A 17,813-nucleotide genomic window follows, 5' to 3' on the forward strand; every position below is an offset into this window, starting at 1 on the left:
TGGGCTAGGGAAAATCTATTTTTTCCTGCCTTACAAATAAGGCTCCTACCTTCCTGTAGCCAGGTAGTAGGCATGCTTGAGAGCACTATAACCCCCATTACAGCCAGCTGTAGGAGTGTGTCCAAAAGAGTTTGTCACTCCCCTGTAGCAAATCCCCCTCCCAGTGCCTGTTACTTCTTGCCATAAACTCCTCAGTCTGATGGCACAGACCTGACCATCCTTCTGAGGCCAGACATCCTTTTGGCACTAGCCCGTGAAAATTAGCAGCCTGATCTGGAGGATTTAAAATTAGTTTTAACTCTTAAAACCGTATTTAGAGCTAGTTATTGAAAATAAGTTATTATATAAACATCCAGTTTACACCTGTTACCTGTGAGGAAAGAGAAACCCCTATATGACAGTATACCTGAATATGAGGACTGTGGGAAGGATGAAAACATCAGGAGTATATCTACTTTTTAAACTTTTTCTCCCATCATTTTAGACTCAGCTGAAAAATTCACCGTTTGTCATTTTAAGTATGTTTGCTCAGTTACTGTTTCAAACATTTTAAAATGGTCTTTGAATCAGTAAGTAAACCAGTAAGGACAGAAGCATAAAGTTAAACCACACAAACACACCAAGAGAAAAAGTTGTTACCTTTATTTAAAAAATACCAATAATACTGACAAATTTAAAAAGCAATTCACACTCATACAAAAGTATTCATGTGTTCTCCAAAACCACTGTATATTAAACATCAGCATTTTAATCATGTTTTGATTTACTAAAAATAGATGTTTTTTAGCCTAGTTATTTAAGCAACTGCAAAAATCAGTAAGACCAGCATTGGGCATGTAATACAGTAGGACTGTTTGGCAGTCTAGAACAACATTCCCACACCTTGTCCTAGCTCCTCCTTGGTTCATCCTTGAAAAACAGGACAAGAAGCTACTCAACACTTCACATAGTTAGATCTCTAAAAAGCTCTGAGGACTTAACTAAGTCAAGTCCCCTTCTTTCCATAGGAAGGCCATTGCACTTTTGGAGCTCACCGAATAATGCTGAACAAATGTCCTGTAGCATTTTAAGGCTAAACTATTCGAGAAAATTGACTGCTATTTTTCAAATTATCAGTGTGGGCAGAGGAGGTTTAGTTCTGATTAAAAAAGAAATCTAAATAACAAGGCTTTTTTGAAACCACACACAATAAAGGCTCAGACAATAGCAGTGCTCACTTTCACTTTTAGCTTAACTGGAACAGCCTGTGTCTGTTCACTCCACCAGCACAAATAGCAGCATCAAGATTTTCTAAAATTATTCTTGTAGGGAAAGCAAATGTCATCAAGTCCCACTTCTTGTCACGCTCCAACTCCCGTAGTATTTGCCTTAACACAAGATCTATATATCTATCATTTGCTATATTGCCACAAGTTTATAGAGTGTCCCGTGCTGTCTAAAGCCAAAATACCATGAGCAGGCAGCACTTCAGCACAACCCTGTCTTTTCAACTGCCAAGCGTTCACTGCCGAGGGGCAGCAGTGATATTCCAAACACGGAAATAGCTGAAACTAAAGGAGTTATGGCACAATGGGCATCTTAACTTATAGCTACCATTGGTCCTGAGGCTTCGTATCTTCCTCTGCCATACTGCAGCTGCAGAACATTCCAACGTCGACAGGCAGCCAGAGACATCAGGTCATATAGCGAGTAATAGCTCTCAGAGCATAAAGTAGTTCGGCTTGCATCCGAGCTTCTACCAGAAGCAAATTTACATGGACCTTCAGGAAAGAAAAGAAGTTGCGCTTTTAACGGCGTGCTCACAATGACATACTCGAGTGAAAGGAAGTCTGTGGGGCTGTGGTTGCAATAGCAGTGGGGGAGCACTTTGCATTTCAGCTACCCAGATAATTAGTTCTATCTGTAAAGCTTGCTGAGGGAGGAAAGATTGAACAAACGCTGCACGTAGTATTGCAGCACAGCGCAGCAACGGGTCACAGGTACACTTAAGCAGGGCCAGGTTCAGAGGAAGAGGTAGTCATCCTTTAGTAGACCAGCTGGTTTAGCAGAAAAAAAACAGATAAGCTTTCAAGCACACACGCCCTTCTTCAGCAGCAGACTATGTGCAGCTTCAAAATAATTGTTCAAATTTAGCTTGATTAAGTTAAGCAATTAGTTAAAGGCAAAAGGGTGGTTGGTACCTGTGGAGCAGAGGGGGTTGTTAGCAAAGGAAGAGGTGATAAGGTCGTTTGCCCCTGTGGGACAGAGAGAGAAACATGGGTAATTATCACCTGAACAACATGGAGTGGTTAGCTGAGGTGAAGCACAAGAAAAATTGGAACATGCCATAAAACTAGTATCGTTACTGAGACAGAGGTGTTCAGTAGCTACCGGAGGTAAGAATTTTCATTCCCCAGGTCATCTCCTCAACACCTTTACTGTATTTCTTTGAGGGTGAGATCAGAAACCATGCCGGGGAGGGGGTGGAAAGTATTCTCTCACTGACAGCAGGTTGGCTCTGAGTTTGTTCTGGCATGTAATGGCTGCGTGTGGTTTCATTCACATGATTTCCATGAGGATGGATAGTGATTGGATTCAGTGACACGTACATGTATGATTGTTAGATTTTGATGGCTATGGAGATGCAAAGTTTTGGGCTTCAAAGAAGGATTTGTGTGCTTGAAAAGCTTGTCTCTATCAGTTAGTCTAACCAAAACAAACATATGTAGTATTTTACTTGAACCACATTAAATCATTGTAGTTATAGTACCCCTATTATAACTGCGTATCCCTAAACTATTTTCACAAGGAGTTTAGCAAGAAATGGAGCCTCTGATGATATGAACACTGATTAAGGCACATTTATGTTTCAGTACTATATCAGCATTCATTTTAAGTGAGGCCTAGAAGTATTTTTCCAAAGAAAAACTGGAGGACATGAACTTGATGGAGTAGACATCTGAGAGTTAACAGCAAGAAATATTACTGGGAGGTGCAATTCAGACTATAACCCAGCAGCAGGACTTCAGGCTTTAACACAAAATAACCGTTTTGGGGCCATTCACACCAAAAATGACCACAGGACTGCAAAGACCCTGGGCCAGCAACCAAGCTGCTCTGGGGCTGAGGCCAAGGGATGGATCTCGCATCACTTCCCTGCCTCTCTGGGACACAGGCAGTACCAACTGACAGCAGAGGAGAAGGCTGCAGTCGAGGTGAAGCTGTGCCGTTTACATGTCTAACCTCCCCATATGGTTCAGAGCTTGCACAGTCGGTGTCAGCTGTTAGCTAGCAAACGAAAAATTATTTCAGCCTGGGGAGTACTACACCTCCTAATGAATTTACTGAATGCGAGCAGAATCCCAGTGACATCAGCTAAAGCTTAAATGCTAGCTGGGTAGCTGTGGCTGTTAGTGTGGCAAACAGATCTAATGCCCATGTCCCTCAGCACACATGCAAACTGTACCTTCTCAGAGTGTTCAAACTGCCTCCAGAAGCTATCATACATTCTTTTTGTGGTCTTTTCAGGAGTGCAAACCACAGTCTTGATATAAACTTTAAAGCTGCGGTCCAACAACTGATTAATTTCACCATAGTCATAATCATCGTATCTGTTTGGAATTGAAAGAAAAACACTTTCATTTTCAAGAACCAGTTATTTCACTTGCATTGTTTCTTAAGTTCCTATGGCAAAATAAATTATTGTGTAATTTGTACCACTACTGGCCCACCCCCATAAACAAGAATATGTTTAAAAATACATGCATGTTTGCTTAATAAATAGCTTTGCTTCAATCTGAGAAAGGAAAAAAAAAAGCCAATGCTAACAAGCCTGATCTATTTAGAATGAAAGTAGTAAAACCGACCTTATTCCAAACATACAATGAATATAGTTCCAAATAGCTCGTCTTAGCATTGAGGTATCCACATCTTTGTGCGTGGCCATTGTGTTGTAAGTCAGATTATAGGCAATATGAAACTTCTCATCAAGTAGTTGTCCCACATCTGGGTAAAGACGATTAACCAAGGAATAGCCATGGTCTTCCCAGGAATAATCCTTAGAATAAGTAAAAATGCAGAATGGAGCATTTCAGAAATGAACTTAAGAAGAACTAGTGCTTTAATGTAATTTATCTCAGGGCAGATAATCCAGGGGGGTTGGGGAGGGCTGTTCATCTGCTTGCTTTAAGCCTTCTCATCCATGGGGTAGTAAGTTACAGCACAGCAATTTCCAGGTTTGGCATCTGGCACAACAAACAGATTGTGCACTAAGCCTCCTGATAGCAGCCCCCATCCTTGTTACCTGCACACGAAAGGTGGGCACGTGCATTCCATGTCTGGAGAAGTCTTTGTAACCATAGCTGGTATCCTCAAAGTGACGAGACACATCTCTTGATGGTGCCGATTCTTCATCTTCTGTTAATTTCAAACAGAATTTCACACAGTTTCAGTAAGAACAAATTGGAAGTGTCCTAGCAGAACTCTTGCAGACAAATGAGAGTCTCTTGTGCTTTTTAAATAAATACAGAGTTTCACTGGACTACCTGTATTAAAATTATTTGGTACAGTGTGACTGCAACTATGGGTTTTAGAGGCAACTCCATGAAAAACACTCAGATTCTTATAGACAAACATCTTTTTCTCCCTTCTTTCATGTACTAGTCTTCACCCTATCCCCTAAATCTAGGGGACATTTTACTCCTAACTCAAGGGGTCTGTAAAAATGTCAAGGGAAAATCTGTTTTGGAAGAGAGTGCCTATTAAAAAAGAGACCTCTAAGACTTCCATGCCAAGCTTATTTTAGAGGAAATGCTGTTGAAGAGCCCACAACAACCTGAAGCTTGTAACAAGTTAAGTATTATCTCACCATCATCTGAAAAGTAATGTTTAATACACTTAAAATAGCTAAGTGTGTGAAAAACTTCTTTTTACAGTGTCTTGCAAGACGCTTAAATCTCTTGTGAAACTTTTAAATCTCTCTCTCTCGAGATTCTATTTCTGTTGGAAATTTCTATTAAACATAATACTGGTCAGTAAGTATTATGGTGTGTTTGAGAGAAGCCACAAATCTTGGCACTACTTTGCTTTTAAGTGTTCCTGGAAGAAAACAAGACACCCCTAATCTTGATCCCTTCAAAGAAATTTTAATGGTTTTGAGACATCTAATAACACTTTCTTTCCTTTTGTGGTAATAAGTATTTCCTGAAGTGAGTTGGAAAAGTCTAAATAAATATATGTACACACTACATCTGTTCTACCTGAAGAACACACAAACATGCTTTCTCTCTTCTCTCTTTCAAAACGTGTAGCCATCTCTTCTTGGCTGGCTTCCTCTTCATCTCTACACTCCTGCAGCTGCTTCATTTTCTCCATAAGAGCTTCAACTTCACAGACAGACTCTGTAGACTTGAAAAGGAGAGAGAAACATTTCATTTCCATGTAATGAAGTGACAACGATGGCAGAAATCGTCAAGCCAGAATATTTAAATTCAAGCGATGTCCTTCATTTACATCTTCAAATACCAATTTTTCAAGGAAAACGGTTCTTGAAAAAAATCTGTACTGACCCAACAGTTCAAATTTAGTCATCATCTTTTCTCAGATCCCTGGTATTTTTAGCGTATTTTAAGATTCATAGCTTTTTGGAACAAGTGGCTCTCACACTAAAATTAAAGTAATTTCTCTTACTTAATCTAAATGTTTAACAAGTGAAAAACAAGGAGCTGTAACAGAAATTCTAATAGAGGAAGTAACCACAATTTACTACCCAACTGTATTTTTCCCTTTCTCTGCTCACAGAGAAGAAACATACTGAAGGAAAAAGGAAGAGTGAGTGTAAATGCAGATTTTAATTAAGCCTCAGAGGAAAGCTAGTGCAAGATAATCTTATTTCACAAGAGCTGTTTTAACACCACAATACACTATTAATTTAATACCTGGTCTTGTAAAAATCCATCAGCACAAAGCAAAATAAGTTATCTTCAATTTATACAGTTCTGCCCCTTTCATCTCTGCCTTTTGCAGTCAGTTTGCTCCTTCAGAGAACCAACAAGCTCATCAGACAAAATTTAAATGCCACCCACACTACTGCAGTAAAGTCTCACAGGCAAGGAACCTGCACTGAAAATACCATTATCACTGTTCTTAAACCAACACTTAGTTCACATCATGCTTTTCACTGAGTGGAAGCAAGTACAGATCAGTGAGCATAAGTGCTGCAGGCAGGAAGTACTGTTTTAGAGACAGAGTCAGAAAATTGTGAATGATCTGCTGTGTGATGTATCACAAACAATTCAAGGCAACAAACTCAAAGACTGGAATCAAAGGAAGGACCAACTTTCCACTGCACCCATGGAAAACAGCATTCCTGGCCACTGCTGCCCAGGACATGTATCATGAACTAGCTGAGACCAGGAGTTAGGTCTCAGTTTGTCTACATGAATGACAAGAGACCAAAAAAAATAGACAACTGAGAGATTGTATCTTTGTTTCTCCCTTCGCTACTTTCCCCCAGCTTACCAGCGTCATTTCAGCTTCTCCTAAATGTTATCTTTTCAACTGGTTCCCCCTCATCTGGATTAGGCTAATCAATCCCACTCTCACTGAATGAAAAGAGACGGACACCCTCCGTGTATTAAGTTTACAAAGAAACTACTACTAATGAAAGAGATTGTTTGTTCAGACAGATACTTACTGGAATACTTCCAGTTGGGCTGGCGTGAATTTCATCCACCCCGTGGTAACCATTTGTAATATCGCATATGCAATAGTTGCTGATGGAAGGGGGCCTGAAGGTGTGACCACCTTCACAGTCGATCTCCGGGCTGATTCCACAACCAAACGTGAAGGAAGCAAGGGAGTGGTAGTGTGTAAGGAGAACGACCGCGTGGATCAGCTCTGCCAGGGACCAGCTATTCTCTTCAGTCTTCAAAAGTTGCTTTAAAAATAATGCAAGACCAAAGTATTAATTTCAAAAAATCGTTCAAATGATCCCACCTTAGTGCAGTTTATCAACGTTTCTTAGACCAGATAAAATTATTTTTCCGACATCCACAATTGCTTCCTAACTCTCTGCTGCCATTCAGTGTGCTCAGTGTCCCGTTACCAGGTGACCTGCCAGCCACAGACTCGTGTGGTTAAGCCACACAGGAGACGACTTCTCTCCCCTCTCTGGCCCACAGCTCTTGAATCAGCTGGGGTTTCTGTTTTGCACCATAGAGTTTGTACTGAGGCCAGACCGACTTGCATTGAAGTTTCACACCTCTGATCCAGATGCAACCACAACAGTTGCACGTTTCTTCAGCTGGTCTTTACAGTCTCAGAAAACCCTGGCAACTCCTTGCGGATCAGCTGTGTAAAAACCTGGCATTGGGGCCGGGCTCCCTCCATCTTGTCCCTGTGGGTGGAATGCTCTACATTCGACAAGAAGCTTCAAACCCCAACTTCCCCTTCAGGCAGGAAAGTGTGGGAGGTTTGGGGCCTTCTGGCAGAGCACGCATGCCCTCCCCCACAGCCCAGCCTCCCAGCAGGACCCACCGCCGCCTCTCACACCCAGCAGACAGCACCGAGAAAGTCCCAGCACCCGCCTCCTCCTTGCTAAGGGCAAAGAGAAGAGCAGAGGAGCCGCTCCAGTAACCACGGCCAGGTCCCGGGGCAGGCACGTGCCCTGGAAGCTGGCTGATGCGGGCAGCCCTCGGAGAAGGGGGCAGCAGGAGCGGCTGCTTGGGGGCTTGTTGGTGCTGCAGTCCTGGCTGGCTTGTACCACCACGGCTCCCCTGGGCTCTTCTGCCAGCCTGCTCCCTGCAACCCAGCCTGAAAACTAAGCATTTGAACCCACAGCAACTGAGACAAGAACGTGGTGACCTCTAGCAGCATCTCAGAAATGCTCAGGGGGTTCTGGCTACTGAAGAAGGGCACATCTGAGCACACCGCTTCAGGAAGGGCACATCTGAGCACATCGTCACCGCACCAACAGAAATCTGACGTGGCAACGCTGAAATGTCAGTGTCTTGTACATTAAATCTGTTGGTCATTTAGGACCAGTTATGATCATGTTAGTTTTCCAAGGTCACAAGTGATACTATATCATGCAGTATCACAGTGATATAACACTGAAATGAAAGTAACACAGAACATCTTTCACCCTGTCTGGTTCCTAACTCTTAAGAATCTGTGATTGCATTACTGAAAAATAAGGGTACTTTCACATTACACCATGAAAGATTTACTTCGATATGTTCCTTGGTGATAAGCCAGGGTCGGTGAGCCAACATTTTGTTCAGTTCTCCTAAATTCTGCAGTTTTTGAGGTGCATTTTCCAGACCATTCAACCATTTAGGGTCTCCACCGACATGAAGGAAGTCATTCACATGGAGGTTAACAAGGTAAGAGCACTGATGTCGTGCTGCAGCCTAGAACAGAAAACACAATTGTGATACAGAAAACAATTACACTAAGTTAGTGCTTTATGACAAATACCGTAAGTTATCATTTCCTCAAAATATTCAAGAATAAGACCTGCAGTGATCAAAGGCTGAAGTAAAAAAAAAAAAAAAAAAAATTTAGATTAACACATCAGCCTCCTTTGATTGCTGTTCTCACAACATAAATAATCCTCATTAATATACATTATAACTCTGCTGGCTACAGGTGAAACATGCCTATATCCAGGGATAAGGACAGGCATAGATTTACTGTATGTCCTGAAGGATGTCACCCATACTGCATAGTACTCTCCAGTGGAGAAGCAGCAAGGCTGCCTCTACGTGAATCTTTACCAACAAAAACAAAAGCAAGTTTAGAACGCAAGAGAGACTAAGGGCAGCTTTTCAGCAAAGAACAGACCCAGTATCATTTATTCAAACAGTAATACTTTCCCCATCAAACTAAGACACAGCCCCAAAATAATTCCAACTTCAGCAAGCAAAGATCATCGAATCGGCAGATTGGAAATTATGAAATCAACTATTTCTGGCAGAAAACTTGCTTAGAATTTAGAGATTCAGAAACAGATGATGGGACAGACTACTGAATTAGAGGGAGGTGTATTCGACAGGACACACACAAAACCAAGCTTTCTTGAAAAACAGTTTCTGAGATACTACGGAAACCAAAAATAAACAATTGTCTTATTTTTATAACAGATTTTTTTCCCCTCTTTCTCACAGTCGTACTGAAACTATGAACATACAGTACTGGTCTTACAAAACAATTTGTAAACCAGACACAAATAAACCTACTCTGCTTTTCCCCTTAGCTCCTGGTAAAATGCCTTTCCAACTAGAAACTGCAAAACACAGTAATAACTGCTATTAAACAAGACCAGAGATTGTTGCCAAAGTGGCTGTTTCTGCTTGCTGCTTTATGTTCCAGCATACCATTATCCCGATGTAGTGTCGATAATGAAGCGGGAGTGGACCGTCCATTTGCAGTAGATAGTGCTGAGTTTTTAGAAAGCTTTCGAGATATTGTGGGTGGAAAACCATCACCAAGGTAACATTGTCCAATCGGCCCAGCGTAGCAAAAGTATCTGCAAACAGTGTGTGCATCATGGTGTCTTCGTTTCCCACTTGAATCGTCTGATTGAACGGAAAGAGCAATTAGCAATATTGTCTAAGTAGTACCAATAAAATAGTAAATACATATATTACCACAGCACTCAGAGGCCCCAGTGAAAGGAATTATATTAGATCTATTGATGGCATTAAATCAGTGCACGTAAGGCAAGGCACATAAAATCCCTTTAATACCTCTCATTTAGGAGATCACAAGTGGTTATATCAGCAAAAGGACATTTTTGGCTTTACGCTTTCTCTCGTACCACACTGACTTCTCATTTTTAACTGTCTCACCTTCACTTTCTCGAATGCTCCAAACTGATCTTAGTTTATTATAATAACAAAAAGCTAACTGAATCATCATTTTTACTAAGGGAAAAAGAGGGAAAGAAGTAAAAAGCTAGCTAAGATGACACAAGAGAGAAATAAAAGGAAATTGAAACTTCGGGCTCTAAAATTCCTAGAAAACCACAGGCACATTACTAACTTTTCCTCTGCTCCGAATTCTCTTACCAGACTATCAGGGGAGAAGCACCACAAATGCACAGCCACAGCACTCTGAAGCTTCTCAGATTATTCAGAATGGTAGAGGCAGCTCAAGAAAAAACAACCCCAGAGCAGGGGGGCAGGTGCCCTGTGGACCAGTAGGAAATTACATCCGGATGTTCACAGGGAAACAGACACTCTTACAGAAAACAGTATCGGGTTTCTCTTATGCTAGATAGCAGTACAGGAGGGGTCATAACTATTCCAAAGCTCCCCAGGGCTCTCACTGCTTCTGTACACTAGAACTGTGGCCAATGTCTCACCAGAACTGAATGTGATCATGACTGAAAATGTTTTGCAGCTCAGCTGCTGTCCTGAAACCAAATGTGGGTTACTAGTAAAAGAGTGTTCCTTAAAAGCATAAAGTTCACTGTGTACTTGAAAACACTACCACACCTCTTTCTCGGGGATGAATCTGCTTGGTCCGTGTCCCAGTGGTCTAGGAATTCTTATTCCAAGTTCCTAGAAAAGAGAATTACACCACCTTAGCATTTAGTTACAAACAGCTTTTTAGCTGTGGCTGCAATAAAGAAGAGTTCTCCATTCAGAGTTGGGCTTATTTGGGTACTCATGGTACTCGTCTTACCCGGGTACTTTTACTAGTACCATTTGTACAAATGCAAATCATTTTTTATACAAGTGCTTTATAATTAGCCACACTTGTTTACAGTGTACTGCCCCACTCCAGCAACAAAAAAATCAGCAACAAAGGCCCTGCCAACCAAAGAAAACACACACAAATTTATATGCACACACACACACACACACACACTACAACCTGGTTAACAGAAAATTCTGCATAAAGCATATTTTGGCAGGGTGTCCAGAACAAGAAGTTCAGTACAGAGCTGCTGTGTGCTTATGCCACTGATATAAAACAAGACTGGTGTGTGTGTACATCCGCAGTACGCCAGCACATAACACTCTGTGCATCTGTCAGGAAATGAAACAGCTGTAACCCTAATCAGATTTCTTTTTCCCAACCTCAAAGAGCTCTTAAACTGCTGAAAGTACCTGATCTACATTTGTATCTGCCTTCTTTTCAAGACAGGATAAAAAGCTATTCACGTTGGGAGGGAGGGAGAGGATTTTGCTCAATGAAACAGAGGCAGCCACGTCCTTGCACACAATTCTGTGGACATGATGGCTTGCAGGTAAGAGGGAGGCTGGATGCCCCTCCAGCAGTTCACTACTTGCCCTCTCCCTCAGCTAGATGAAGCTTTCTGCCAGGCGTACAGCACCCCGGGCCCTTCGTGCAGCCAAGGAGCAAACTGCATAAAAGACCTGGGTGAGTTTGTGTCCTTCCTGTTAAACCATTCCCTTTGGAAGGGTGGGAGCCATGGGTTCAAGGGCAGCTTCATCGTTTGGCACAGAGCAGCCCTCAGAGAAGGCACAGCAGGGTCCACGGGGCACGTAGCAAAGCAGGAGACGGCCTCACCTCGCACATTCAAACGCGACCACCTCCCCATCACTACAGAGGCTCACTTCTTCATGTGCACAGCACTTGCTGCAAAACAGCTCTCCTGAAGGGATTACTCCCCAGCCAGCGGCATGGCTTCCCCAGGAACGATGCCACTCGAAGCAGCTCCCAACTGGGCAGCCGATGGCACGGTGCTCTTACAGATGGAGGGAGACCTGGGATTAAAGCTGGGAATGGAGACGAGTGCTAAACACTAGGCTACATATAAACCAATGGTTTGGGCTCCTTATTGTTCCCTCTCCCCCAGTCATCTTTTAAAACACATCCATTGCCTCTGCTCCATAGCCCAAACCACTAATTTTCTGATGATACCAACCCCCATCCGGGTTCTCAACTGGGTTTTTAGATGAATAAATACCATGTACACAGAGCAGAGGGGCACCTTCAGCTGTTTTAGGCCTCAAGAGCAAATGAGGCCCCTAAAAGCTGTCTGCCAAATGCAGTTTTTAACTTTGCTACATTTTCCCCACATAGATAAAAGGCTGTTATAAACAAGCAATACTGGTCGCACTCACTATTGCACTTTTTCTGTCTTTAGCTGAGGTTTCTATTTGCATGAGTTCATTGTACGAGAAGCAATTTTATTAATCAGTTACTGTTCCCTGAACTTTCCCCCAAGATTAAAAACCAGCTTCAGAGAGCCGGAAACAATCAGCACAGGTCTAAGTTGGAACTACCAAAGCCCATCAGACTCTGACAGTCTCCTTAAATCCTAAGTCAGATGCCTTCATTTCTCAAGTCTTATTTGGATAAAGTGAGATCAAAGGGCAGCTCTTACTACTGTCTTTTTCCTTAGGACAGTAAAGTTTGTGATACAGCTTTTTCCTGTTGAGGGTCCCCACATTCAGAAACAAATTTTGCCTGTCGGCCAAATCTCTAGCAATGCCACTTGTAGGATGGAATTTATATCTTACAAACACCCTCTCTCCTCACAAAGCTCTAGCAGAGCTTCTTATCTCGGCTACAACTACATTAGCAAATTAGAGAAACATCTTACATCCAAATGACAAGGATGCAAGGAAAGCAAGGAAAAAAGTCTGTACACATCATTTAACTTAGCAGATGTCTGCAGTTCTCTGCCAACTCAAGCACTCCAAGAGAAATACCTGGAAGTTTAATTCTTCAACAACTGTGTTTCAGTCTTCTCCTTTCCCAGAACAGTTACAGGAAGAAAAAACCCCAAGAATTAAGAACCTGAGATCCCAGGCTGCTAACATATTTTGCCTCACAATCTAAAATACATCAGTATCAATACACTTCACATTTTTTAAAGCATGCAGAGGTCAAACTACTATGATTACATGGCATATAACAGGTTACATTACTTAAGTAACCAAACCCTCTCTGCAAAGTGACTTAAGAGTTTTTTGGAGGACTGAATAAGTTGCTTTGTTTTCCCTCAGAAGAGAAAGCATCCCCCTGAAATCATGGCACCAGCCTAGTACTTGGGAAGCCTGGGTTCAAGTCTCTGTTCTGACAGAGACGTTGCAAAGGATTTGTGAAGATGAGCCTCAGTTTCCCATCTGCAAAATGGAGGTAAATATGTTTCTTCCAGAGGGTGCTGAGAACAGAAACAAGCTTGTTGTCATAAGGTGCATGGTTACCATAGTCATGAGAGTTGTATAAATTCTGACCCATTAGAAATCTTCTGAAAATTGTTATTGTTCAGTTACAAGCTATGGCAGACATTTAAAAACTGTTTTCCCCTCTTTTTCAGAAGCAGCATTTAATCAAGTTCTCCTAGTACTTGAGAAATAGCAGGCATCTCCAGGTGCTCCTAGTATCCCAACATTTCAAATACTATATAGACAACAGAGTAATAATTCTCAAAACAGTCCTAGAGTACCTTCCCTTCATTTTGAACATATTTCCATGTTCCATGATGCCCTTCACTAAGTCTCCATCTTCCAAATACACTCAAATCAAAGCACACCGCTCTCCAGCTTTCCCTCTCAAAAGCAAGACCTGCATCCCGACCAGCCGCACCACCACATCTCTCTCCTGCACCTTCCTCTTAAAGAAGCACCTCACCTGGAGCAATGACAAGCACTCAGTGAAGCAATCAGGGCTAGGATGATCAGCAGTTGCAAGCAACTGATTTTGGTTATTACAGAAGTACAAGCAATTTTCATGTGATTCCAGACCGAGTTGCATGCCGAAGTGACCTACTTACTGCCATTTTCTGCATCAAACTTCTGCCGGCTTCTTTCCTTCTGTTTGTTAACCTTGCCACACCACTTCCATTCAGTCTAGAAATTCTGCAGCTGAATACAGCTCCAAGCTCAGCAGAAAGCCAACCATGACTGAGGCTTTAGGGGCAAACAATACATCATCATCATCATAATAATGCATCAGAGGCGCTCCACCTTCGAAGTCAGAACACAGAACTCAGATGGCTGCAAAGCTGAGCACCAAGGGTGGTACAGATTTCACCCTCAACACCCAGAAGCTCACAGCTAATGAGCCAGGTGGCAATCCACTCCACTGCTCACCTTGGAGACGTACCTTGACAGAGAAGCAAGACTTTAGCCATATAAATGCTGTATTGCTATGCTGGTGGAGACTACCTCAGAAACCACAGAAAAGCCTCCTCTTTCCCCTTATGCAATCTAACTTGTACTTCTGTACAGCCACTATTATTATTTCCATGGGAACTATGTTCACCAGATACCTACCATTTCTGAATCTACATGTCCCTCATCACTGCTGTATCTGACCATCTCATCTCATGTATTTAATTCATGCAACATTCCTGTGAGGTAGGGCAAGTGTATTATCTGCCATTTAGAAAAAAAACTGAGAAACAGAAAAGCTGCATGTCTAACAGAGGCTGCTACAGAAGACTGATGGCTTGAGCTGAGATCTCTCAAGTCACGGGCTAATGCCCTAACCATCAGACTGTGTGCCTTTTCAGAGACTTCTCAGCCAGGAAATATGTTTTATGCAAATTTACACCAAGAAACAGCTCTTCAGAGCCGAGACAGAAAAGTTAATGAGACAAGTCTGCAAACTTAATTATATACTTCCCAGTTACCATTCTCTCTCACCAGTCTGTCCCACTTAGTACATCCAACCCCACAATGACAACTAGACCAAAAATCTGTAATGCATGCACATACATGCTCAGAGAAGACCACTCTAAAACCGCAACAATGTATAAACTCATTCTACTTATGGCTTTTCTGTATCTTAAGACTCTGTCAATCAAGCCCACTTTTAGGTAACTTTTTTAAGCGACAAGAAGCATTCCTATCAAATTTAAGTAAAAGCTTGAAATGGAAAATTGAACTGCAGATGCTTTTAGAAGAGGTTTTTAAATACTTAAAAAGTACAACACACATCACCTCGGCTAGTTAACAGACCACCTTCTGCTTTGGTTCTACACCTCCTTAAAATGTAAGTGAAGAAAACAGAAAGTCACTTCGAAACAGACACCCAATATCAGAAATTCCACCTTGAAACACTGAAGCAGAGTTAAGTTACAAGCCCAGACACAGGGCCTCTAGAACAGGACCAGCCACCTAACCTTAGCTACAGCTCTTGCTCCACAGTGCGCCTAAAATGCTTTTTCAGATCCCTGTTCCTCCCCCACTACTGGCTCCTGGCAGCTAGAGCTCTGCCTCTTATCACAAAACCTCTCCCAAAACTCGATTACAGTTTTGTCAGATGAGTATGGGGACTGTTATCAAACTTAATTCTCAGTCATTCAGAATTCATGACCTGAGCACTAGCTATGAACCACAATCTTCAGACTGCTTCCCTCATGTTAGCACAGTGAGTCATTTTGCTCCCCTCAAGTACAGTCAGTACCAATATTAAGTGTTATATCTCCCAGAGAGACTTATTTACATACTTAAGCCTCCTCTAAATGGCAAAAAGAACATTTTACCATAGACAGGCAAAGTGAAAATATAATTATCGATTTACTTCACTAAACCACGTTTGGATTAACATCTTCATCTGAATCACCTGTCTCCTGATTAAGCACTAAATACTGATAGATTCAAACAAAATTATACAAAAATCACACACTGTAACGCAATATAAAACAATCTAAAAGAAGGAGCCAGGGAAGGGAAATGAGTTTGAGGTGACCTTTTTTGGAGGTAATGTTTTCCTAGACAACCAGTGACCATTTTACATAATCTAAGTGCACTCCTACCCAAGCTTAGGGTTGAGAAAGGCACAATGAGCTGCGTATTAAAAAATCAACACAGTCTCCTAGTAGAATTCACCCTTTCAACGTGCCAGTGCTGAAAATTCAGCTTGGTACACTATCATATGCATTTGAAGCTGACATTAAAAATACCCATTTAGAGCTTTATACGCTTGTAGGATAAAATGCCCCAAAGCATCTAAGTGTCCAAGCAGCTCGCGCTGCATTTCCAAGGGAGACTTCGGCACTTCCCAGTCTGAGGGGCTTGGTGCTGCTGCTGCCTCCCCTTTAAAGGTCACCGACAGCAAAACCTCACTGGTGGTGACACTGACAGGCTACAAATTTGGAGTTTCCTTGTTTAGGATCTTAACGACAACGACTGGCACAACTGGCCTCACAGGACAAGTTATTTATCACCAAGCTGATACATACTCAGCTTAAAAGCCATATTTTCAGTTCTGCTAAACGCAGTAGCTACTGCAGTTTCCTTATCAGATGGGTATCTTTTGGAAATGAAGGGATTAAGAAACAAAGAGTAGTGATTAACTATGATTCTTTTCCTAAAAAAAAATTAAAAATCCTACAAATCCTACACCTTTCCTAAATGTGGGGCTACACAGAACTGGCAGTTCTTCCTATTTTATTCATTTACCTAATCCAGAAGTAGCTGCAATTATTGTGGCTTTCTCAAACAAACCATAATTCAAGTTAAAATGACAGAAAAATGATCCCCAAAATGCTCATGTACTCTAAATTTTTGCACTAGTTCCATTTTTCTGTGTCTCAGACTGTCATTCAACTGAAGCACTAGACATGTCTGCACTTGCATGGATTTAAAGAACTGAGAACACGTACTCCCCCTCTCCTACAAAGCACTTTGTTCCACAGACCTGCTCTTCACTGGAACTGTTTCTATTTCACACACAATACATTATTCTTATATGAATTTAAATACTTAAATTATTTTAATTTAAATATCAATAAGTGTACTTTCTCTGAATGTCTCAAAGTCTTTTGAATACCAGATTTTAAAAACATCCAACTAGTTTACATGACTTAATTCAAGACAGAAATCAAGGCAAGTGAGTGTGTGCCTGAGGTCACACACCCTGTTCACAACAGCAAGAATAAAAGCAAAGCCCAGACTCCTCAAGTCTCAAGCTCTAACACCTCTTTCTCTGGTCATCTTTTAGGACCGAGCAGTAGGAGTAGGTCCAGCTGGAGTAGTCTCGAGGCACCTAAGTGCTACCTATTCTTCCCCAGCAGTAAATAGCTCTTCCTGCAGTGGTTTTGTGACACAACTGCCTGGAGACCACAGCCCAATTTACTTTTGATGTGACCTCACTGAAACCAAGAGGCTGAATTTCAATGATGAGTGCCTAGTTTTTCTATATACCAGTTTTGTAATGTGTACAATGAAACAAAAAGTATTAAAGGGCAAAGGATTTGGAAGGAATGTCTGCAATTTCCATGCTGTAAACACTGTTTAAGTACCAATAAATCAGTGACACAGAAGGAAACAAGTTTAAACGTGACAGTTACCGTTTGCATTATGTAGGCTGTACTGCTGGATTATGTCAAAGCAAAGCAATTTGTATCCAGGTGGTACTAGACCTGTACAAACCAGAAAAATACAAAACAGTTTCTGTGGCAACCTGCAGCAGTTCGAGGACTGAAAAATCTCCTTTAAAAGAAGAATCTTAACGCGGTGACTCTAAGAAACTTACAAGAGAGATCCAAAGCAGCATTTTAATTCCCGTCCAACAAACCGCTATTGACTTGCATTTGTTTACAGTTACAGCAAGCTCTTCTCTATCAGAAACGCAAGACCGGCCTCACTCTTTCAAAAGGATAACCCAACTCTCTGCAAGAGCGAAATAAACACCGGGCCATTCAGAGGCAAAACCTACTTGGACGGGCCTAAACCCCCCAGCAGAGACACCCCCCCACCACACACACAAGCGGCACGCTGCCCTTCTGGGACCGGCTGCGTCCCGGGGTGGGGGGCTCGCCACAGCACCTGCCCGGCCACCCCAGGCAGCGGCCGCTGGATCTCCCGCAGAACGGACCTAGAACGGACCTGCGACCCCCCCCC

General features: G+C 42.1%; 1 protein-coding gene across 2 annotated transcripts in view; it reads right to left on the bottom strand.

Annotated features, from left to right (window-relative positions):
- Window positions 1-628: 628 nt before the first annotated feature.
- Window positions 629-17,813, bottom strand: part of SESN1 (sestrin 1) — an 83,966-nt gene continuing 66,781 nt past the window's right edge. The window contains exons 2-10 of one of the 2 annotated variants that reach the window (XM_010573411.1): window positions 10,479-10,544; window positions 9,357-9,557; window positions 8,208-8,390; window positions 6,674-6,916; window positions 5,238-5,385; window positions 4,283-4,395; window positions 3,846-4,036; window positions 3,446-3,590; window positions 629-1,760 (exon numbers count right to left, since the gene is read on the bottom strand). In XM_010573411.1, the coding sequence (XP_010571713.1) occupies window positions 1,674-1,760; window positions 3,446-3,590; window positions 3,846-4,036; window positions 4,283-4,395; window positions 5,238-5,385; window positions 6,674-6,916; window positions 8,208-8,390; window positions 9,357-9,557; window positions 10,479-10,544 (1,377 nt within the window). In that variant the 3' untranslated portion in view covers window positions 629-1,673. Of the gene's footprint in view, window positions 1,761-2,117; window positions 2,235-3,445; window positions 3,591-3,845; window positions 4,037-4,282; window positions 4,396-5,237; window positions 5,386-6,673; window positions 6,917-8,207; window positions 8,391-9,356; window positions 9,558-10,478; window positions 10,545-17,813 lie in introns of those variants that run through there. The other variant, XM_010573410.1, reaches the window with a different exon arrangement.

This window comes from Haliaeetus leucocephalus, unplaced genomic scaffold (assembly GCF_000737465.1).
Source record: "Haliaeetus leucocephalus isolate CR32 unplaced genomic scaffold, Haliaeetus_leucocephalus-4.0 Scaffold384, whole genome shotgun sequence".
Classification (NCBI taxonomy): domain Eukaryota; kingdom Metazoa; phylum Chordata; class Aves; order Accipitriformes; family Accipitridae; genus Haliaeetus; species Haliaeetus leucocephalus.